Genomic DNA, 24,829 nt, shown 5'->3' with positions numbered 1-24,829 from the left:
TCATACACTGCTCATAGAGATCCACATGCTTAGTGTTCATGTATTTCATCCTTAGTGAAATATACAGAAGACTAATTTTTCCAGATTGCACTGGCACTGATTATTCTAAATGCTTTACAAAATTTTAGAAAACTTCTAGATCCTCTATCTTGTATCTGAACTATACTTCCCAACAGCAGCACTTAGTAGTACAAACAAGAAAATTAAGACCTTACAAAAAAATAAAGTACTGTTCAGCAGCTAAAGAATTGTATTTTGAATAGCTATACTTATTATATTTTTCCAAAGCACCCAACAAATAATTTATAAAGAACTATGTATGCATACAGTTGATAGTTACATTTATAACTTATGCTTTCAAAGGCTGTTCAGATACAAACCAAAAAACAAGCACAAATTTTCTCCTACCCTTAAGGCTGTGCATGTTAAGGGCAGCACAACGGGATTCTGGAAACAAGCCTGTGTTTTAGCTTTTAAATGTTTTGTTATGGGATATACAAAAATCACCAAGATTCTAGCTTGTTCCTGCCTTGTCTTGTGGATAAAGAGGGGATGTTTAGTTTCTTAAATGTGAAGCATAGAAATCAATACAAAATTTACTGTATATCATTATTATAGAAAATCCTATTTGTCTTTCAACTGAAAAGTTAATTGATTTGAAGCACTAAAGTTAGTACGTACTTATCTACATATCTCTATCTACAATATATTAATTTATTATTATGACTTATAACAATTTATTATGACATACATTAAACTGATACATTTGGAAAAAAACCAACCTGTTTCAGACTGCATTTCGGCAGCTCTTCCTTCCACTTCAGTAAGGACTGATTCTGTTGACTCTGTTACTAAAAAGTAATATATAACACATCAGTTAACAAGTATTGCCTCTCCATTTCTATGTTAAATTAATATCTTACAGACTGGTGAGTAGTTCAAGAAATGCACCTTCTCTTAAGTAACCAGGCTTGTTATCACATTTCCCAGGTATTTTTAATATCAAACTTTAGGTATTTTTGAACTTCAGAGAGTAGACTTTTTGACCAAATGAAAGAATTATAAAAGAATAAAAGTCAAGAACAAAAATTCTTCTTTTTGGTCCGTTTCCTATTAGTGTGGTCCCTCTATTAATCTCTCTCTGATGCAGAGAAGCAAATCTTCTCTCCTCATATGTTAACACAAAAACAATTGCTATAGTTAAGCTAACAATAACTAATTGGGTAAGTGTGCATATTTGATACTAATCTGTATGCCCTAAAACCTGTGTTTTTCACACTACATCAGTCAATCTCATAAAGTAGCATTATTACTTCCCTAAAATCCAAAGATCTTTAACACTCATATTTTTACTTAATGTTCCTTTCTTATTGGGCATTATTTCTTTTACGTTTAGCCAAATTGTCATATCTTCTGTTGCCTCCTAATTAAAGAGTATAAAAAGATTACCAGTCTCATTACTGCTTTCACTTTGATCTTCTGGTGTTCTAGAGGGTGGTGAGGGTGCTTTGCGCTTCATCCTCCGTAGAGAGTTCACAGAAGCTGTGTCACTGAGCGGCAGAGAACCTTTTCTTATTAATCCTGAAGGGGCCTATGAAGGTAGACAGGGCGGGAAAATGATTATTAGTAATGAAAGCCAGAAAAATAGCTCTTGTAATTATTCTCCAAAAACATTTTTAATATATATTTGGACAAGAGAGATTGTCCACCTATTACCAAACAGATAATGTTTCTCACTTTTTTACTTCAAATTAAAAATGAAATAATAAACTAAAATAATACTTTCTAGAGTAATTGAATATATACATAGAGATGCTAGAAACAGCAGAAAAACAGTCAGTTATTATGTATAACATAAAAAAGAATTTTTTTCCTTTATAAGCTATTAAGGCCATTCTACAAAACTCAAACAAACCTCATGAGTAGGTAAAGTAATGATGAAAGAATGTTTCCTTCAGCTAGACATAACAGAAATTACAGTGTTTCCTTCCCTGTTCCTTCAACAGCATATTTTATTAGACTAGACATGTAACTAATAGGATTTTGTTACTCTACTTAAAATACTTGAACTTTTATAGAAATTTTTCTAATGCCATCTTTCCAAAGTTATATTGGAAAGTACAACTGTCTTATCATAACATCTATTCATGTTAAATTGCAATAAATCATAATAAAAATAATTATACTAACCACTGATGTTCAGTTGTAATAATCCCCTCGTATTATCATAGCAGAAGACAGAGTTCTTAAATTTACAAATAATCAAAAGCATTAAAAAAGAAATCAAGAAGACTGCTTATAGGATACCTACTGAGGACTTCTATTTGTATGATACAACAGTCCAAGTGATCTTTCAATAAATACATTCCACTTCCAAAAGACAGCAGCTGTAAATCTGCCTGCCACTTTTAACTGCAGTTTGCCTCATGCTGAAGAAACCTTCACAAGGGAGAATATCAAGAAGCAGAGATGGCATATATATGCCTACAATCCTCTGTTTCCACAGATGATTCTTTCAAAAAGATCACTGATAATAGAACTGTTGACCATGCCAACATCCATGGAATAAAATATTTATTACTTATCAAGCTAACACTAGAAAAGGAATATACATCTTGCAGTAAGGAAGATATTAAAGATAAAAAGCAAGAGCACTTAGTCCTATATAATAAAATTATCCAAAAAAACAAGAGAAGAGATATTGGCACAGGTTGCCCATGAAGCAGTGTTTGGCAGCTCCTGCTACATCTCAGTAGAACACCTGAATGACCTTGGATGGCAAAATCCATCCTCTGAGCTGCCCTTGGGATACTTAGTCACCTGCTGTGTTACATTCACGCCCAGAATCTTCATCTCTAATTAGATACTCTACTGCATTGTTAGAAGCAGTGATATCCAAAATGTTCACATGATTTTTCTGCCCATCACTCTCATGTCAAAGCATCACATCTTTTAGATCAAAGAGAGGTTCCAAATTTTAAGAAAAACAAAGCACAAGGTGAAATGTTCTTTTAAGAACAGCAGAGGATATGGTACTCCACTTCTAATTAAAAAATACTTGCATGATTGAATATTTTCTAACAAGTCAGATCTTGGATGAAAACTTCACACACACACACACACACACACACACGCACGCGAAAATCACTTTACACCTTTACTGTTTCTCATTCACCATTCCCAAACAGTTCTACAGAAGATTAAATTAATGATATTCAGCATCTGAATTTTTGCAGGATAAAATGTCAAATTTAATATTACTTCCACAAATCAGGCTTTATTATTATTATTAAAACATCTCCCATTTTGCTATTGGGTTGGTTCTGTTTCTCTCCTTATGGTATCTACTCCCCAGACTGCAGCCCCTCTGTTCTACACCACACACTGCTGCTCTGTTCAGAGGTCTGCACCCTCAGCTGCTTTGCACAGCCTCCCTTCAGCTGACTCAGCTGGCATGGAACTCTGTGCTCATTCACTCAGCAAAACAAATGTCACCAGAGTTCCACCTGCATAAGAAAGGGTGTATGTGTAGGGGGGGAATAATGTTCTCAGCATAAGAGCACAAATGCTCCTAAAAGATTTTTATAAGCCTCTCTACTGCCCTTTGCATTCAATGAAATAAACGGTTTGCAAAGAGATTTCGATAAAGTACTAAATGTTCCAGTTACGGTTCAAGTGTTGAACAGATTTTCTAAGGAATTATTCAACATATGAATATTAAGAGATTTCAAATCCTAACAAAGACTGTAATGTGAAAATAGTACTTTAAGCAGATGGAAAAAAATAACAGTACTGAGATGTATTTGACAAAGTTTTAGAATGTACATCTGGGCGTTCATTTGTCATACCAACTAAAGCCAGTGCTTTATCAGCTGCACTTTAATTAAAGTTCAGGTTAGCATCCCTGAAGTAATTAATGGAGAAACGGGAGTGAACACTTTTGTCTTAACTTCCACAACAAGAAGAACATTTCCACTTTTCAAACTGTACATCTTCCTCATTCTGGAAAAAACAAGCATGGATATGAAAAATTTTAGCCTCAACTGTGTGCAGAGGCATCTGGCACCAAATCCCACATCAGCTTAAGCCAACACTTACAGAGACCATTGCTTCCCATGTTCCAGCCTCTCTAGGCTATGGCAGATGTGGTGCCTGACCCTTTCTAACATTTTAAAAAAGCAAAAGAAAGCCAAGTAAACCTAGATAATTTGCAGCTGGAATAGAAGAAAAACGTTAAGTACTGGGGAAAGAATAGAGTGGAGCATTTTCAGTGTGTTCAAAAGCATACCATGCAAAAACCGTCACCATGTACATATGTATTTTCGTATTACCAGCATCTCTTTTGTTCCAAGGGTAAGCAGGTTTACAAGCAGCCATACAGGGGAAGAATATGTCAGAATATATTAGGAAAAACACAGTAGACAGTGTTTCGTACAAAAACCCAACCTTACTCATCACTCATATGATTTGTCTAAATCATGCACCCTCTCTCTAGCTCTAAAACTTGCTAGTACAAGCCGTAGATAAAACAAAAGGGGGAAAAAGTTAGGTACTTATATAGAAGACATAGATGATGCAGTATCCACGTCAATTCCAAATCATTTCAAAATGGTATCAAATGGTCTTCAGACAAACTTAAGCAAAAGACAACAGGGCAGCTCTGAGCACTGCCATCCCACAGTGAGCACTGGCTCTACTGAAGACCTCCTAAGGCACGTGGTTCTTGCCATGTCCTTGCTTTACTGAGCTTCTGATCTAACTTCTGAGGTATGGAACTCATCCTCCTTAGCAATCTTCCAAGTTGTTCCATGACAGTGACTAATAAACCTCTTCAGGAACACTTAATGCTTTAGTTGCTTTCTAACCTCTTTATTTTACTTCACCAACTCCTCCTTTCTTTTCTTTTCTAACAGGGCAACTGGAGATTTCAATTTCTTTGAGATTTACAGTTGAGTAAATAAAAGCAAGCTGTATTTCTACAGTTGTGATGTTCTATCCATCATTTTAAACTGTACATGTTTTGACTAAAAATATTCATCCCTATCCAAGCATAGCTTATGTATACTTCTTTACAGTAACTGGAAACAGTGTAAGGTGACAAATACTCATGAAAAAGAAATACAAATGTATCACTATTTAGTTTCTACAAATAAAGCATTTGGAAGAAAAACAGCAACATAAAAGAAACGCTTTTCTTTTAAAAAATGGCTATTACTAGAATACTGCGTCCACTTTTATGAAAACAGACAGACTGCATTATATGTTTAAACTAGCTAGCTCTAAACATACTTCTGGCAAGAGCCACCTTGCCCAAAATTAGAACCAGTATGTAAGGGAGAGGTTTTCCATTTTGATTTAACATTGGAATTACTGGACAAAAATATAGTATTTAAGCTGTACTAGTCATCTGCATCTTACAAAGAATGAACAACTCACGCTACCCTAACTTGAAGAAGCTATAGCCTTACATCCATCATACTAATTTCTCACCTAAAAGTAAGAAAACATCTTCAAAAACTACTTTCATAATCATTCTGAAATTGAGGTGGGAAAAAAATATATCTTATTTTCATTTTGCAACTGTTCACGAAAAGAGAAAGCAGTTTCTTTTTTAAGAGAAGAGAAGCAAAGAAGCTGAAGGAAGTAAACATTAAAACAACCCTTTTCTTTTCGGACTACAATACACTGTGAATATATGCAAAAAGACAACAGTGAGAGTACCATTCCCTTAAAGTTGGCTTGTTTCACTGTTGTCTAATGCTACTACTTCGGCATATTGCTATCAAGACCAGGCAGCTTATCTAGACAAAACTGATATTTCACTCTGCCTTCCTGGATGTGACCCATTGTTCTACAGCTGCTATGAGGGCATTTTTGCTAGGAAAATGTTGCCCATGCAGTCCATTCTTCATTGGCACAAACAGAAGGAAGTCAGAAAGCACTAAATCTGGACTGTATGGCAGGTACAGTAGGACAGTCCAGCCAAGATTGGCAATATGCTCCATGATCTTCAAACTGGTACGACGCCTGTTATTGTTTTGCAAGAGAAAGGTTGTTGCCTTCTCTGGCCTGACTATGGAAGTTCAAGCATTTAGCTTAGTTTTGCAGAGATCAGAGTTGAGAGTTTGTCTGAGATCCAGAAAATCTGGAAGAATCACACCTTACCAATCCCAAAGGACAGTCCACATCACTTTACCCACTGAGGGCTGCATCTTGAACTTTTTATTCAACAGGAAATTCACACATTGTCAATTTGTGGACTGCTGTTTTGACTCTGGCTCATATTGGTGTTACCACATCTCAGCAAAGGTTAACAATCCAATCCAGGAAACTATCACATTCAGCCTCATATTGGTTCAATAGGTCCTGACAGACTTGCATATGGTATTCTTTCTCTTCCGGCATGAGCATCTGTGGGACCCACTTGGTGCAATCTTTGCCATATTCCAGCGTTGCCACTGTTGTTTCCAATTGCACCGAAGCTGATATTCAGTTCCGTAAACAGTTCTCTGGCCACAGTCCACCAATTTTCACGGATGAGCATATCAAGATGCTCTTCATTTTATGGTGGACAGCACGGCTGCCAAAACATGAGTTGCCTTTCACATCACAATTGCTGCTGCTGAAAGGTACCATCCATCACCTCACTGTGCTCACATCCACTGTCTGATCTACCTAAATGTACAGACAGAGACAATGAATGCCAATGGATGCAATTTTTTTCCCTCATGGAGGAATTATATGACACACCTTTGCTTCATATGCACTTCCATATCAGATGCCATTCTGCCAAACTGCCCCTCTGCTGCCATTTGTTGCATAGCCACAAAATGTTATGGAATAGCAACAGAAAGATTCAGTCTCTACTGCCATAACACGAACATCCACCTCTGAGGTTGTTGATCAACATAATAAAATAGGAAGCATTACTTTAGGAGCAGCTCTTATAGATAGTAAAAAGAAAAGATATTTTACATGAATTAATAAAATTCAAAGTACAGCAATCTTCACACACACTTAGGTCCCAAGCTTTGCAATACACAAAAACGTAATAAGCAAATGAGAATTAAAAAGGAGTCATTTCAAAGGAATCTTTTTCATAAGTCATTCAATTTCTGTCAAATCACTTTAGATTAATAAAAAATATCAGTATGAAATAATAAATCCAAGTTATTTCATGGAGTGACAGATTCAAAACCAGCAGGAAAAAAAAAGCGCTTTTTTTTCCCCCCCGAAGTTCCTTTTATTAGAATACAAAAAATCAGTTGTCTTTTAATGTTAAAACGTTTCAGCGAGATAGAATACACAAATTCAGAACTTATGTTAAACAGTGCTCTCTTGTGGTCCTGCACAACAGTAAACAATCAAATCAACATATAAACAAAGTCACAGCTTGAAATTTCTTTCTTTCCCTCCAAGTCTAATAAACAATAAATCCCTCAGACTTGCATTTCATTTAGTTCTACAATTTATCTTTCTAGCATGTAAATAACCTCATTTATTGAGAACCATCTTTAGATTCTGGTTTTAAAGAAAAAAAAGAAACAAGAAAAAAAAAAGGTTATTCTCAATTTAAAATGATAATTTTAGTCTTGAGCTTTAATTGGCATTCTTAACTGACAATAGAGGTAATATCTTGATATTGCATAATGTCTCACTTTTTCCTCAAACTTCATTGGCTGAATTTCTGCAATGCAATGAGTATATGGGTAATTTAATACATATCCAGCACCTCATGGCTTCAGTTAAATATATTCTCATTTCACTAAAATAAAACTTTAACTTGCTGGAAGCACAAGATTCTTAAGGCTCCTTCCCAAAATCTTCACCTTTTTCAAGTAGCATGATGAACAAACTACTCTTTTATCATATATAATTGAAACATTAAAAATGACAGGAAAAGAAATCCATTACAGAACATGCTAAAACGAGACCATGTATAAAAAAAAAGAATATCTGTGTAAACTTCATGTAAAAAAAAATACGTATATATATTATTCATCTAGAAGAGCAAGAAGGTCTTCACAGCTTATACAGCTTATATAAAAAGTTTGTTTTACTTTTTCAAAATAGATCAGCTACTTTGAATATATGGCATGGAGACTAGAAGAAACACATCTTCCAATTTCTGTAGTTATTTTCAAACTATACTTTTCAAACTAAAATTTTCAAAAGCAAGTACTACAACTTTATTTTTCATTAATTTCAAGCATTAATTTCAAGGCAGATATATAACAAGATTATTGATGTTATCAGCTCTAAACTTCTTGGTTTAGAAAAAGTGAAACAAATGCTACTAACCTGTTCATTCCTGTCAAGGCTGTTAGATTTCACAGTATCAGATTCTGTCCTGACTTCTGCAAGTTCCTGGGGGGCACTCTGAGAATTTGGCATAGGTGGTAGAGGAGCTCTCCGTTTCTTCGGCATTTCAGATGGCAGAGTGTTGGAATCATACTGCTTGCTAACAGTGCTAGATCTCGTGGTAAATGTTGGCCTTGGCTTGCTCATTAATGGAGTTGCTGGGGCACTGGCAGTCTTGGGATTTGGGTGAAAGAAAAAAAATATATATATATAAAAATATATATATATATGTGAGTATATATTATATATGTATGTTACTTAAACTTTCTGGAAAACATTCAACAGTATTGATGGATCAGTATGAATATGTTTATAAAAGTTCTGCTTATACAAAGTTATATCTTACTTGTTCTCTTTTTTTCTTGCTTCGTTGAAAAAAGCTGAAAAATCCTTTGTTTTCTTTCTCTTTTAAAACATCTGAGTTTTCAGACACATGATAGGAGTCTAAAATAGGAGACAAGAGTTCTAGATGTTATTTGTTGCAGAGATTATTTCTCCTGCATTCTTACTTCTTCTCTGCCTGTCATAAGCCTTCTGGAGTAATATACAAAGCTCACCACAAATCACTTATACTAATAGTTTTACTAAAAACTGTAAAACGAACATGTTTCCTACCATCAGTGTTCTTCCTCTTTCTCAGAGCTCAGAATAGATGAGTTTCAGCTGCTATTAATACCTCCAGCACTTAGCCCAGCCCATCCCACTTGTCTAATGCTACAGTTCATATGACAAGGCTATAGGAGGGAAAAGAGCATCAGCTCTCCCCAGGTCACAGTTCCTAACAGCTTAAATACAGAGCACGGCATGAAGCAGGGCAGGTCAGGTGCAGGGCTCCACGTGGAAGACCAGGCACCACTGAAGGACCAGGTAGGTGCTGCGCAGCTAACTGGAATGGCAGTCATGGTAAAGATAATCAAATCTTGCAGAATTTATCCTGCTTTACATGCCCTTATTCACACTGACATTTTGTAAATATAGAGGTTGGCTTTCTGTAATTTTAACTAGATTTTATTTTCATAAGGAAATCTCACTGAATGCAAATGCAGTAACCAACAAACGACAGTAGCAATACACCACAGGGCTCGGATGAATGTAAGCACAAGTATAAATTTTGAAGCAATCTAAGTAAAATCATACAAAAATACTTTATACATAGTTAGGTATATACATTTGTACTTTTTTTTTTTTCTAATATGCATTTATGATAGGTCAGAGATGATTGCTGAAGTCACAGTTAAGCAGATATTATTACGGGAGAGAATGATAACATCATGCAAGTTGTACAGTTTTACAGCCTATTTCAGTAAGGCCTACCTTTCAAGGATGGCATGTTTAAGTCTACTGGTGACGTGGCTACAAGACAGACAAAAAAGACAGACAGAAAATATCCAGTGGAATGAAGGATTCAGTTTTAAGTTACAAACACAGAAAACCAAGCTGAATCTTATGTTAGGAAAAATAACTGAAGAAGATAATGCATGTATTTATCACTCAATGCAATATAAAATTTAAGAGTGAGTCTGAAGGCATACAATGCAGACTGCAATGCAGATTGCATGAAGAGCAATGAATGTAATGAAAATATAATCTGAGTAAAACATGATTTAAATTGTTATATAAAAGGTACACCTCACCATTTACTTTCATGAAGAAAGCGAAAAATTCAGAGCTTTTAAGCTATATGCAAAACGGAAATGCTAAACTACTTGGTACTGAATGAGTTGTAGTATATCTGAACTTCCTAGTGGGGCACTGCCTTGTGGGAAGCGTGTACTCCCCTGCATTCTCTCCTAAGGATTTTTGGCTGTTACACACAGTTCATGCTGCATCAAAGGCAGCTCTGCCAGTCTGTAGAAGAAAGTGGTAGTCAGATGACAAAGAAGATAATTCACTAGAGGTGCATGTAGTTCAAACAACTCATTTAAGCAGCAGTTTTTGTTGTTATTTTTTGTTTGTTTTTTTCCCTGTAACAAAAAAACATATTTTGTTATGGTGTTCTCCATGGAACAGGGGCGTAATTTCCAAATCTGACGTTCTCCTGCAGCTCAAGATAACTGGCCTTTGGGAAGTAATTTTTAAATATGGTAAAATAAAGATAGTCTTACAGCTATAGTGAAAACCAGAAGTAGAATGGAAATAGAATGTGTACACAAACATAGGCAAGTTAGTTAATACTGTCCCTGTTGGACCATGATTAAAAAGATAATTATTGTTCCTTCATGACCTATATATGAAATTACCAAACAATACTCAAATTACACTAAAAAGCATTATCACAGTATTCTAATATTTCAAAATTATAGAACAAAGCTACGTTTCTATGATACTTCTGTTCTCAGCTTATCACAATCCTACACATTCTTTATAAGGGAAATTCAGCATTACTGGTATTTTTTGAGAAAAGGCAGGGGAAAGAAAGGGATTTTTTTTAAAGGATGCTTTGTACTTGACCACTTATGCTATTTCCTTGGGATAAGTAAAGGTACACTTGTCCCAGTTTCAATTTTGTGGGAGATCAATTAAGCACATACTGAATTGTGAGAGATTAATTTCTTCATGAGTTGCTTTTTTTTTTTAATAATGTAATTATCTTTTCAATAATAACAAGTTATAAAAGATATCTTAAGTTTTCTTACCTCGACTGATATCCATGGCATATAATTCTCTTAGTCCAAGATCATTAAGAGATTTTGTCACATCAAGTGCTTCTTGAGACTGATAATTCTTCAGTAACACAGTGTGTGAAGGATCAAATTCACATTTACTACAGATAATTGGTATGAGTTCTTGAAGCGGTGAATATGGACTAACTCTTACTACCGTCTTCTGTGTCCTCTTGTAGTTTATCACTACCCTTACTGTTTGCTAAAGAGAAAAGAGTTCCAATAAATATCCTGCACAAATTCTGAAACTACCAGCATTTTCGTAACAGTCTTACAGTAATCACCAGAATTCCTATTAGGCCAGATTCAATGTTATATATTCAGTAACAATGCAAGAGAAACTAAGAAATCATTTGTAATTCCTTTTTTACCCAAGGAAAGGACACTTGAAATTAGCCTGCTCCTTTAGCATCTGTCATTTGTCTGTCCATTTGTCTGAACACACCTGGACTAGGATGCCATACCATCACACTAGGTAGCTAGAGAAGACAGCAAATGAGCAATGAGTACATGCACAACGTGTGTGCACAGAACCAAGTTAAAAGGGCAGCTGAAGAGCACCCCAACCTCATGTAAGTTCTTTAGATAGATTAAAACAAAAATAGAAAACCCACAAAAAAAAAAGCAACAACAACAACAAAAAAATCACAGTATTCTTCTATAGTGACAGAGAAGGACAGACAGATTTAGGCAACTCTCAGAAACTGCTTTAGCACTTCTAAAAGCCCCTGATTTCTTGAGGGTATATAAAAAAAAAAAAAGCAGCGTTATTTGAAAAAACTGTAGCATGTAACAAAAGAAAATGAACGTGCATTCAGAAGGGTGTATGGGTATTATATTTTTTTTATGTCCATAAGCTTGCACACAGCATGACAGATGTTACAAGTTTTTGATTTTCAATTTGCAGAAGGGTGTATTCAGCCACACTCCATCTTCAAAAATGTTCAGATAGACACTAAGGCATAGGATCTCAAATAATATTGTGATGTTTCTTTCTTTTCGCAGCAAAGATGCTTGACACAACAAATTAAGATATATTTTTACTTTAGGAGGTCATCAATAGTATATTGACAAGATTTTCACAGGGGTGCATAGTGAGAGGATGAGAAATAACAGGAAAATCTGAAACAAGAGGCTGAACTATCAGCTTAAGTTGTTGAATACAATATACAATAGTAATTCTAGTTTCTCAGTACGCTATAATTTTAGTCCTCACCTCTGGTATCACTGGAGCAGGTTTCTTCTTGTCCATTTGTTTTGGTTTTACAATCACCTTTTCCACTTCAAGCATTCCCACTGGTGTATTAGGTTTGAATTTAATCTGGCTGTTCTCTGCTGATATCAACTCTATAGTGTAACTTGAGGGGTTTAAATGATACTGTGCACAGAGAAAGATCAGCAAGTCCATCATGGGCTTCCTGTCAAATACAAATACAATCAGCTACAACACATGATAATTAAGCAGGCTATTAAAAAAAGTATGATGCTAAGCATTTATCCTTCCATGACTAAATAGTTACTGTTAGGCACTGATTTTAAATATCTTCAATTACAATAACAAAATTAAAAACAAAAATGAATTTAAAAAAAAAATACACTAAAATGAAACAGGTTATACAGAGGTATAGCAAGAGCTAGAGCAAAGGGGGGCATTTTTGCTTATGTAAAGTGATGCTTTCCCGAGACCAGCACGGAGATGTGGATTAGCCACCTCATTAGACCCTTAGTGGGAACTGCAGTAGTTGTGATGAATGCCCTTCTATTCAGTAAAGAACAGTTTTCTTCCAAAGCTTAACATTTTTGTATCTACTCTGAGGTTACAAGAGACATAAATTTACAGAAATTCTTAGTGTGAGCCATGCGGAAGAAGCAGGTGAGATGAAATTTGAGGAAGTCACCTTTTAAGGATTTAGGGTTTGCAAAACAAGAGCCATGCAGATGAAGGAGAAGCAGCTAAATCACAGTACAGTAGTTGAATCTCATTTCTTGATAAAATCTGTGAGATACAACAGATGTCCTTGTCACAGTGAACCAAGTCCAGGCGCATTTTACATACATGATCGCTATCAGTATGCCCTTTGCTCTTAGTGAGCAGTGGGAAAAAAAAAAAATATCACAAAACAGCATATTAAGATAGGCTGAACATTTCCAGTTGCTACTGGAATTAATTTATTAAAGTAGTATTTTAAACAGAAATATAATAGAAATATTAAATGCACTGAAGATAAGGAGAATATGCTAACTTTGCATACTACAGTCAACTAAATACAATTATAGAATTACGAGGTCACTGGAGCATGAGTCCTAATTTTTGGCATTGGATAATCATTTGTAAGGAGAATTTCATGTGGACATCCTTCACATCTCCCAGTTACAGTTACAAACAGGGAAATATATCACCTACTTTGTCTCACAAGGATATTATGAAAATAATATAGAAGTTTGAAGCAATCAAATTATACGTTGGAAAGAATACTGAAGTGTCTAAGTGAAAATTAATGCAAGACTTGGCTAGTTTGGCTTTATCAAAAATCTTAAATTCTAGATGTAATCTTATAACAGATGGAAGTCTTCTGGTAGCATAACAGAATGTAGAAATAGATATCTTTGAAGAGTCATCAAGCTAAGCAGAATCCTAGACGACAAAGATTATGAAGATATTTATAGATTAAGTATGAATTTTCACAGACTTTTTATACAATCCAGTTTGAAAAAATGAATTAAGAATGGCTGAAGCTTAGAAATCATTGCAGTATTATTTTTTCCCCTTTAATAAACCCTAGAATATAACTCCTATTTTCACCTCTTCAAAGAACAGTCCTGTGCATCCCCTAAGCAGACTGTCTTCTAAATTCTAGTGGCTCAGCTGGACTCCCTGGTGTATACAAGGCTCCTTCCAGTTACTTCTTTTTCAAGAGAAAGCTTTTGTCTGGTTAAGCAGTAGAAGAGATTCCTTGCCTCGGGAGAAAAAGGCAGGTGGAATAACAAAGCCAAGATCCATGGAGAAATAATTCCCTATAAAGTGACAGAAAACAGCTATCAAATAGTCTGAAAAGATATAAAAGAATGCAATAAACTTCCATGCCCTCATCTAGATGATGTATATCAGCCTGAAAGTACCATGAGAAATGCAGTGAGGACTAAATGAAAAACAAACAAACAACAACGACAAGAAACTCTTTTTTCCATTTATAAAAAGGGAGACTTTATTTCAGTTCTTCACTTATATATCACAGCCTGTCCAATCAGAAGAAAGAAGGACTATTCTATTTCTGTTAATTCTAACCCTTAACAAAACAACTGCATCCATCTCACTTGCTTTCATTAGAGAAGATAAGGAGCTAGAAATGCACATTTCACTGGGGGTGGGCTGGTGTGGAGGAGGCAGCCAGAGAAAACAAGTACTAGAAGTACTGTCTGTCTTCTGGTTACCAGGCTATCCAAGAAGCTACCCTTTACCTTTTCTCCTAGCTATTTTTTACATGCTGTCTAGCTTTAAAAGGTGCCCTTCCTATGGTCTTCAGCTGCAGGAGCAACGTAGGAACACTGAAGATGAGCAGGATAGGAATTCATAGGCAAAGGTCACAGAGAGCCCGTCAGTGGAAATGCACCATGGTGAAGGGGGCAAGCCATCACCTTAACCAGTCACAAATAATGGCAGGCCAGTAACCAAGAAACACAGCTGCCCATAAACAGACAAGTACATGCAACTTAGTACATAAAGGCAATGTTTCACTGTAAATTTGCTTTCCACTGGTACTTCCAAAAACAACTTGTGTGACTAGAGGATGTCAGACTTCAAGTCTCCCCACTCTGTTGGAGGCCAAGATGCCACCCACAAGTGCTTCAGATTTCCTTAGAATGATACAAAAAGCAAATTTTTGTAATCATATTCTCCAAAACTCATAAAACTACTTTTTGCTAAACTCTTCCGAGAACGAAGGTACAGAAGTACATGTAATGCAGTAAATTTAACAGCTTTCAAATGAGTAAAACTAAGAGGACCCCAGCAGCAATTTCGGAGTGTAATATCTGCTGGTGTTTATTCATCTAATTTCAGTAATGATATTATTTGCAATTACTTTAAACTCATTACATTACTTAGTTTTCTGGAAATCTCCCATCACAAGTATTCTTGCACTCCTCCATTCCTTATCTGTTTTCCTCTGATTATTCCCACATATATGACAGCAAGAACTGGCTAATAGTTGTCCCATTTATGATGAACTTCCATCTAGAATACATCAAACTATGTAATGTTTATAGCAAGCTGAGTTCAAAACCAACCATTAAAGATGCCACTTTAAATGCTGGATCAAGTGTTTCAAGAAAATATGCATCAAGTTTCTACATTCTGCTTTTTTTTTTTTTTTTAAAGTTATATACTCCTAACCACGTTTTAGCGGCAAGGTCTTCCCATCATGAGTATAGTGAGAAACACCACCGAATACACAAAACTCAGTTAATAGCCACCAAAAATATTACTAGGTGGGGCAGGAAGATGAACAAAAATAAAAATACGTATGTACATAAAATAAACCTACACGCAGGAACTTTGGCTTCCTATAAACCTCTGATTACTTAAGTATGTAGCTCCCTGGCTAAAGTGCTCATTAATGCTATTCTCTAAAAAGAAAAAGGCATTTGTTTTGACAGAGAACAACAAAAAACACCAAGCCCTCCAGAATGTGTTACTAACAAATGTAAGTACAATAGATTTTGGAAAGTAGGGCAACACCACAAAGCTTGCTATTCACCATACAGAGTAAACCAACAGTTCTCTAAGCAAACCCTAATGACTGAAAATACTCAAGAACGGATCACAGGGAAACTCAAAGAGCTATAAAGAAAGAAATTTAGCTAAGCTAAGGTCAGAAATGTGTCTGAAATTAAAGCCATAAACATGCAACCCAGGAAAATAATTCAATGCACAAATTCCAACTAAATCAACTGTAAGATAGTTTACTAACATATACAATTGAAACTAATTATTTCAATTAGAAAAATCTTTCTCAAACTACATTTCTTCACTGTGGGAATACAAGACAATTAAGTCACTAAGTAAGGAAATTTGTCAAATTATTTTTCATCTTCTTTGGCTGCAAACAATTCTTGAATTCTGTGCTCTATTCAGAACTAATGAGAAGATTCAAAAAATGTCACACAAAAACATTTCAAAAACAAATAATTAAAAAAAATTTTTGAAGCTTTGTTAATTCCTTTCTTTGAACCACGTACCTTCCCCCATAATCACTGCTCCCATCGTGACTTTTTAAAAATAAATAAATAAATGCTTGCTCAGAACACCATGAGAAATCCTTCAATTTTGAATAGATAAACTGAATCACTATCACCAACAACTACCAACTGGTATCTAGGCTTAAGTGAAGGAATCCACACAACAAACCCTATGCCAGGAGTTTCAAAATGAGCAATGAGCAATTATTTCAGTCCTCCTTTCTGTTCTCAGTCTCTCAGTTTTTTTGCTTTAGTTGTCCTTAAACAACTCAAGGATCCTTAACGACGTTCTCTTGAAATCTTTTCCTCTGAAACCAATTTAGATACAGTAGATCCATTTTGATGAGCCACTGCATACCACTCACAAAGGATATTCACCTACACAACATCTTGTTCCTGCTATCCACTACTCCAAAGCATGGAACAAACCACCCAATTTCACCTGAGAACAGCAGAGATGTTTCTTGCAGTACGTGATTGTACAAATCCCCATTTCTCTTTTTCCCCGTATATGAGCTATAAAAAGGTATTTCCACCTCCAAAGCTTTAAAACTGGCTACCTCTGGTTATCAGCATGACAAATTAGCAGATTATATCATTTTCAGTGCTCTCTTGCTTATCTGTCCACAAAATACAACCTTCTAGCAAAGCCGGAAGAAAAGATGCTTCGAAAGCACAGGTCCTGCACATTATTCCCCTTCGTTGTAAATGAGCCTGGGAGAGCTAATGCACGTTATTTGTCAGAGTACCATTTAAGGAATTGACACAAAGTCTCTCAGTTGAAAAAGGAAGAAAAGTACTAACCAAGGGATATTAAAACTGATTGGGAAATGTCTGTACTTCCTAAACACTAACTATACACAATGAAATCTGACTGAATGAGGATATAAGCAATGTTCTTTTCTGGCACTTTGTTCTGAGGAAAGCAAGATACAGCAGGTGTGGTACTCAGAAGCATGGACAGAAGGAGTGAAGAGAAGAAGGGGGAGAACTGCTTGACAGTAAGCATATGGAATCTTATCTTTAAGAAACTTAGAAAATAGAGGAAAGCACCACATTTATAGACAGAAATATTCCTTGCTGTAAACTTACTAGCAAGAACACTGTAAAGTATCACAGTAGTAATGAATTATTTAAGAACATCTTTTTTTAAGAAATATAATATTTTCAAGAAATATGAATTAATTTATCCTGAAAAACCAGATGAAGTCTGGAGAAAAAAATAATAATCCATAAAAATTCATTCACTGCAGCTCTGATATGTGATATCTAAAGAATGACTTAATCAACTCTAGCAAATGACAAAGCATGCAAACAGACTTAAACCACTACAGCCAGTATCTCTGATTATAACGTGAGGTAGGCGTAACTACGTGTTTATGTTACTCAGCACAAACTGGCATTCCAGCAGCTCTGATCCACAGAAGGGTTTGCGTAGGATCTTCTCAGCAAGAATAGAATGTTAATTATCTCATTGGGTTAAGTCCCAGGATTTATGATTTCAACTCACTGGTCAATTTCTGATCTAAAAGTGACTTGGGAGTTACATGCACAGTCCATTTCATCAATTAACAGTAAAATTGAAATATTTACTCCAAATTAAAACCAGGTTCAGCAAAACATATTTGATTTATTACAAAAAAAGTTTACCAAAGTTATAATTAGAAGCTTTCTTTGAAGCTTTATATATTTCGTATGAAATTATGATTTTTAGGACTATTAGTAGGCAATACGTAGAAGCGCCAAACACATGACTTTTAGCTTAGTAGGAAGCAGAAAAGTCTAACAAAGAAAAAGCATATCTGAAAATTCAGTGTACCACACAAACAGCATTTTTCTAGAGATCTGCAGTGATTAGTAAGAACTACAGGTGCATCTATGCATCCTTGTAGGTGCCATAGAGACTATGTGCTTCAAAAAAAACCAACAGTCTTCCTAAAAGGTAATTAAAGTATATGTTTTCAAATTTACTCAAAAACACTCAGTCTTATAAAACTTGTATATTTTACAGAGTGGGTTAAGTCTGGATAAAGGTTGAAGTAAACTTCAGTAGGAAAGGAAAATTAAATAGAAATGTCATTCCATGTAACATACCTCCCATTAACCGTAGTATATTTGATCACATCTCCCGGCAGGACTACCGACAGTTCAATGTCTTTATCAATTACATTCTCTTTCTGTTCCATGATGATGTTGGCTGATTCTGTGTCATCAAATGGACAATCAGTGACTGTTCTGGTTTCAGATGGAGGAGGAGGTGCTTTAGCTTTTCTTCTGAAATAAATGGATAAAAGGTAATAGTCAAATATTTGATTTCAGACCTGCAAACTAACAAGTCTTGAGATAGGAATGAATCATACTTAATTCTTTTCACTCATGGCATTGAATCAATATGTACAAGGAAAGAATATGAGAATATTTTACACTAACAGTCAGTTGTGACAGAAGATAAATAACCAAACTAAAATATCTATCTTATCAAATAAAAATGGATTTGTTTCTGGTATGTTAAGTCTAAATAGAGATGTCCAATAATGCAAGTCCAAAACTAAAAGCTTTTGTTAATATTTTAAATATACATTACAAAAATAAATGAATTACTTTTCTTCTCCCTTGAGATAGAAAAAGCCAAGACCTTATTTGAGTGTTCTCCAAACAGACTTACTGGATCAGTATAAGCAGAAATACTATACTACACTGCACGCAGCTAAATTGCACTGTATGTTTAATCTGTTGGATAGACAGGCATGGCAAAAATCATACTTTTCCCCTCCAAGTTTTTTCTTTTGATTATTAAAATCTATTAAATAAATTCTACCAACTCTACTCTATTTGGTTCTACATAGTAATAAAATAGCAGTATTATTGACCTTTCCTGACATTTCAGTCACAAAATGTTTCCATGTTTTCCTGCCACCCCTGTTGATTTCTGATATTTATTTTCTCACTTCTTTTCCCAGTCTTATTTCTCATGCATACACACAAAAACCTTTGCAAAACATAAAAAAAAAAATCCAAAATGGTCCAAAGGAACACTTTCTACATCTCAATCTGTTTATGCTATGGTATAAATTCTGTTATTTCCTACAACAAATAGTAGAACGTTCCCTTCAAAGCACTTTACATTTCACCCATATAATCATGAGGAAAAGATAGTATGATTAAGAATTTCATTATTAGAAGAAAAAAGCCCAATATGGACATGCATTACCTCAAGAGAATTTATTTCTTAAAAAGAAAAAAAGACAGGAAGGAAGCCACACTCACTAAAAGCTAAACTACAAATGTATATATGAGCACGCTATTCATTCCAAAAATATGCTTGCAGTTTAGATTTCAGTGTTGTACCAAACTTTGTTTACATTAACAAAAAATACAAAACAAACAAAAAAACATTGACTTTTGGACTTATCCCAGAGAAGTAACATAGAACACGTAGCATAGAATTAGAAACAGGTACTTTTTGGCAAAACAAAGTTTAAAGTCACTTACAGTAAAGAACACACAAGGTCCAAAACAACAATGCAAAAGATGACTATGTAACGAGGGTTCACATGACTGAGCTGTTTCTGAAAGTACTTGGAGTTTTGAACTTCAGAACTCTGTGCTGAATAATTAACTATTCACAGCCTCTCCCAGCTCATCAGAACTCCTAAATGTCCAAACACACCCAATGAACATTCATCATCCACATTTGTTCCTCCTCTCTGTTCATATTTCAAATTAGCTTTGGTACACACCTCCCTCCACATAAGACTCATGACACATGGTGTCAGCTGCACATTTAGTTCCAGCCTCTACAACAGCATGTTATGAATCAAGCTGTTTTTTTACTCCTCCTCTTTGTTTGTTTGTTCTGTATAACCTTAGCTTTCATCTAACTGCCAAAAACAACATAATTACAACTATTAAAAAACAAAAACAAAAAGCCCTTATAACATGTTACTTAAAAAAAATAAAAAAAAAAAAAAAAGGGAAAAAGAAAAAGAAAAAGAAAAAAGAAATCCATGCCCAAAGAAAAACAATACTGCCTTTCCCCCTTCTATACTTATCTTCAACATCTTTAGGCAACTTCAGGTTATTTATCACAAATGAACTCAGAATTCAATCCCTGAAGACTACATGCCAAAGTTCACAAATGCTAGTGAACTCTATTTTCCATTAAGCAGACAAATGCTATTTCATTGCAGGAACTCCACTACTGCTACAGATCGTGCTCAACTCAAACTCATCAATAAATGTGCAGTCTCCATTAGTAAAATGCAGGCTTATTTATAGTGTTCAGCTTACACTGCAGAGAGCTAGAACTGGAAAAAAGGAGACAAAATTTGTGTGCAACAGTTGGACAGATGATGGGAAGACACACTTATGAAGAACACAAGCACATGATGTGGGGTTAGGCAGCGTAGTGAGGTCAACTTTCCATTTACCCCAACAAAGAATAGCAAACCTCTCTTATCTACAACAGATCTTTGTGGATTTTTATGGCTGGTCACGTTTACATTTCCCAATCCACTCAAAGGAGGAGAAACATCCAAGTGTATGTTCTCAGAAGTTATACTGAGTTTTCGACAGCGTCTTATTAAGCAACAGGTATCCCCATACTTTCATTTTCTGTTTCCAGATGTCACAGGGACTTTTTTCTTCATTTTTTACCTACTCTCTCATTTCTTGTTCTCCCCCCAAAAGAATTGTGTTTGGTCTTACAAGGTTTGTTTGTTTGTTTTGGAGACCTGCATTACCATGGTCCCAGAGCTGCTACTGGGTAGTGCAAACAACATTAGATGTTACCACATCTGTAGGTGTAGAGCAAAAGCAGCAAGTGACAGGGTGGTGGGAATCCACTTGCAGCAGTACTTTTAACCTGCAAGCCCTCCCCTCCTCTTTTGCACAGTGTAGTCAGCCAGAAGTTGCTACAGATGCTTTCTTTCAGGCACCCTGAGGGACCAAACACCAAAAATCACAAAACCAGCATTATCCAAATAACTCTAAGTTGGTGGAATCATTTTCAAACTCTTATCCATCATAAAAATCAAACAAACAAATGCCTGGCTTTCTTTCATCTCTTCATCTCTGCCGGAAAGCTGCCGGCATTTTTAATGATTTTGGTAAAAACACAGAATGGTTAAGGCAGTTTCTTCTCTGAATTTTAAGTAAGATAAAATGCGATTATAACGAGGAGGAATAAATAATAATCATATAAAAATAAACATTTAGAGGTCAGAAAAAGGTGCTCCATATATGGTCCCATTCACAGCACCTTTCATGTTCAGATGGCTTCCAGATGTGCTGGGAGCTAAGCAGACCTATTCTAATCTAATTTGCAGAGTAAATATCAGAAGTTAGAACAACCCAAAACATACTTTATTTTATTGGCTACTACAGAAATAAAGGAGAGCTGTGGGAAGAATCAATATACGCTTGATTTAGCCACAGCATACAAAAGCAAGTTAAAATAGAATTAGTAATCAATTAAGGACAAAGTTTAATCAAAACTCCTCTGGAAACTGCGCAGCAGCATCCCACATAAGATGGGTGCTCCCTGCTTCCTTGCCCCCCAACTGCTCTGCACAGACAAAGAGACGCCAGCCCACCTTGAGGGTTGTGCTTCCCCAGTTTACCATGGGATAAACAACTCCAGCCACCCACTAATCTGTGACATGAGTGTCATCCATTTAATCAACCGCTTCAGAAGAAGTAGAAAAAAAAAAACAGCTTTCTTTCCTAATTCTTCCTGCCAGAAAAGGCAACTAGAGGTTGTTAAAGAATTCTTTTAACTAAAATACAGATAGATTTCACCATTTTATTAAGTAAAAGCAGTACAGCTGTTCAAATCAAATGCAAGGCCATAAAGACAACATTTTAAGCACTTCAGGTCCCACTTTTACAAAATTAAGTTCCACTGCTGTATATCAACATGTTTCCTGCTTGCAAAAAAATAATAAGAAAACCAATAGTGCCAATGATTTCAATGTGTGAAAGCCCTTTTTGAAATAAAAGTCCAGGTAGAATAAATAAAACTATATTTATTTGATGTTACACTGGAAAAAAAAATTAAGTTTCAAAAAAATCCTATTAGAAATCAACAAGCAGTGTATTTTATAATTAAAGTATATTGCACCAGTAACTAGCAAAAGGTCTTTTAAAACAATGAGAAATACTTGAACTTACAGTGACCTGGATATTTCAGTTACTGCCAGCATTTCCTCTTGATAAGGATCACTTTCCCCAAAAACTGGAGAAAAAAAGGAAATCTATCTGCTACATTTGTACACAAGCAAAGGCGACAGCATGAACAATCCACCTCTTCAATTCCTGATTTCAAAGAGTATTAATGTTTATAGCACTTAACTTCCAGTCTTGAGCACAATTACATAAGATACTGCACAGAGGCACCTTAATAGTCCTTTTAGTGACGTTATTTTGGCTCTAACCTCAGTAGGACTGGCTCTCAAGTTTTCTATAGTGATCATTTCAGCGATCACACTGGAAAAAGCGTAAGGGATCTCGAATGCAATTGAGTCATCTCTGAGGTACTGAAAAAATTCACTAAATCTAGAGGAATAAAAGCTTTCTGCTGTACAACAGATGGATTTAAGTTTGTTAAACAAACTAACTTTGCCCTGCGACCAGTAAAAACACAATTATATGAAGGATTGAGAGATTATTTTTATTTCAAACTTCACTAAATGCAAAAACTACAAGTAGAACTTTTTTTTCCCCACTCAAAGTCAGAAAAGCATTGAGATCACCTCCAGAAAGGAAGAGGACACTTCAGTAAAGCTTCTTCTAGATCTTGTTTTGACTTCAAATTCAAAGCAGTTATTACAATTATTACAACAGTGCTGCTCCACTGCTACATAGCTGAGGGAAACAGCTCAAATCTTGCACATCATCTGTTCAGTGAAAGAACAGCTAACAAGAGTTCAGGTTCACCTCAGTGTTTTTCACTTACAATGATGCATCAGTTCTGGGCAATATATAGGCTAAATATTTAAGCCACAAATTTCCTCTACAAGCATTCCCTGTTCAATACTTATCTTTAATACTCACAGGTTTGTCATGTACGCTAAGTAGAGAAAGCATCAACTTTCCTGCTGTTTATTCATAATCCCCAGAGATGTAACTGATTTCACAGCACCAATGCTGCATATCTTCAAGATCAAATGCTACTTGCAAGGAAAATGCTCAGTGACAACCACCACATTATTGTCCGATTCTGGTAGCTATAGGCCAACAAGTTTCCAAGGCAAGCCACTCAAAAAAAAAAAAAAAGCAGAAGCCTTTATATCTCTTGTGAAAATCACAACTATATGTTTCAGATGTATGCACAGTCAGCCCCTTTTTAAAAAAAAGCTAAGTATTTCATAAGACATAAATTGGTTGGAAAGCTGGAGTTCCCAGTTGAGTACTTGATAATTACATAATCAAAGATATGAAAAACAGAATAATATACAACAGCATCACTTTCATGTGCAGTATAATTACAGATGGTTTCTTTTCCTTACTGAAATGCAGTTCAATTTTCATCTGCATCGTTCTTCATCTGAATACTAACAATGGCCTGACATACCTACTCCATGTAGAACACTTCAGAATACATTTTGTTACAGTAGGTACAGAGATGCTGTTTATCCGCTCTGCATAATCTTGTGATAGACCAAAATGAAAACACTCAAGTAGGACTGTTTCTTTTTCCACCCTTAGCACCACCAGCACAGCAGAACAGCATGTGTGTGAGCACAGGATCTACCTTCTATGCATTTTTCTATCTCTGATCTGATACTTGGCATCTGTTCATTCAAAGCAAAAAATTTCTTCCAGACATCCTACCGTATGAGCTTCTGTTATCCCATGCACTATTAGTAAAGGACAGAGAAAGCCTGAGTCCCTATATATCTGTTCATCAGTATGAGGAACCATTGCATAATATCCACTACAGTCAGAGTCTAATGATATTACACAGAGATACAACAGCGTATGTGCTTGGGTTATTGCACATAAACATTTTAATATTTTGCAATACTTGATGAGCCCACCTTCTAGCACATATTTAAAATTGTATTTATTTCATACCACAACAGAAGGACATTTGTGGGTGTTTTTTTTTGTTTTGTTTTGTTTTTTTCATTTTCAGAGACTTATCTTTCTTATTTTAGATTCACTCATTCCTATCCTTGTTTTTTTCCAGTCCAAGTTTTAAGCTGACAGAGAAGAAAGGACTGGAAGTTCTTTACTTCAGTTAATTGGAGTTCTCCTCAAAAACAAACACCATCACCACAAAATCCAACCATTCTCAAAAGCAGATTTTTATTTGATTTGTAAGGTTCTAGAGATTCATTCCTCTACCTCCAATGGCCATATGCTCAGAAAATGGAAATGAAACCATCATATGTAACTATCTACACTACATTCTAATCATCTTTCACTGTTGCTTGCTGCATCCTACCTCTATGCACACATATTTCTAACTAGCTATTTGAAAAAAATGTAGAATTACTTCAGTAATTTAAAGTTTCAGTACAAGAAACAAAAAGTTATGCTATACATACATACATACATACATA

The 24,829-nt window shown here is 35.4% G+C and overlaps 1 protein-coding gene across 3 annotated transcripts; it reads right to left on the bottom strand.

The window, feature by feature from the left end:
* Positions 1–705: 705 nt before the first annotated feature.
* On the bottom strand, positions 706–22,480 carry LOC100546808 (cordon-bleu protein-like 1). Of its 3 annotated transcripts, XM_019617145.2 has the most exons (9): positions 22,434–22,480; positions 18,357–18,536; positions 12,241–12,442; positions 10,998–11,226; positions 9,676–9,714; positions 8,708–8,805; positions 8,302–8,535; positions 1,450–1,591; positions 706–851 (listed from the first exon to the last, which is right to left on the bottom strand). In XM_019617145.2, the coding sequence occupies exons 1-9, from the start codon at positions 22,463–22,465 to the stop codon at positions 721–723; spliced, it is 1,287 nt and encodes a 428-aa protein (XP_019472690.1). In that variant the 5' UTR covers positions 22,466–22,480; the 3' UTR covers positions 706–720. The 3 variants fall into 3 exon arrangements, with proteins under 3 accessions (XP_019472690.1, XP_031410062.1, XP_031410063.1); XM_031554202.1 differs by lacking the exon at positions 9,676–9,714; XM_031554203.1 differs by lacking the exons at positions 706–851; positions 1,450–1,591 and adding an exon at positions 1,598–6,675.
* Positions 22,481–24,829: the final 2,349 nt, after the last annotated feature.

The sequence above is a fragment of the Meleagris gallopavo genome, chromosome 7 (assembly GCF_000146605.3).
Source record: "Meleagris gallopavo isolate NT-WF06-2002-E0010 breed Aviagen turkey brand Nicholas breeding stock chromosome 7, Turkey_5.1, whole genome shotgun sequence".
Lineage (NCBI taxonomy): Eukaryota > Metazoa > Chordata > Aves > Galliformes > Phasianidae > Meleagris > Meleagris gallopavo.
Note: the sequence above shows the minus strand (reverse complement) of the source record. Positions and strands in the feature narration are given on the sequence as shown.

Coding starts and splice junctions, on each gene's coding strand:
- LOC100546808 (XM_019617145.2), bottom strand. CDS start 22,465: ATGCTGGCAGTAACTGAAATATCCAGGTCACT. Junction 8,806..9,675: donor AAACATGCCATCCTTGAAAG/GTAGGCCTTACT, acceptor CTCCTATTTTAG/ACTCCTATCATGTGTCTGAA. Junction 852..1,449: donor TGAAAGCAGTAATGAGACTG/GTAATCTTTTTA, acceptor ATTACTTTTTAG/TAACAGAGTCAACAGAATCA.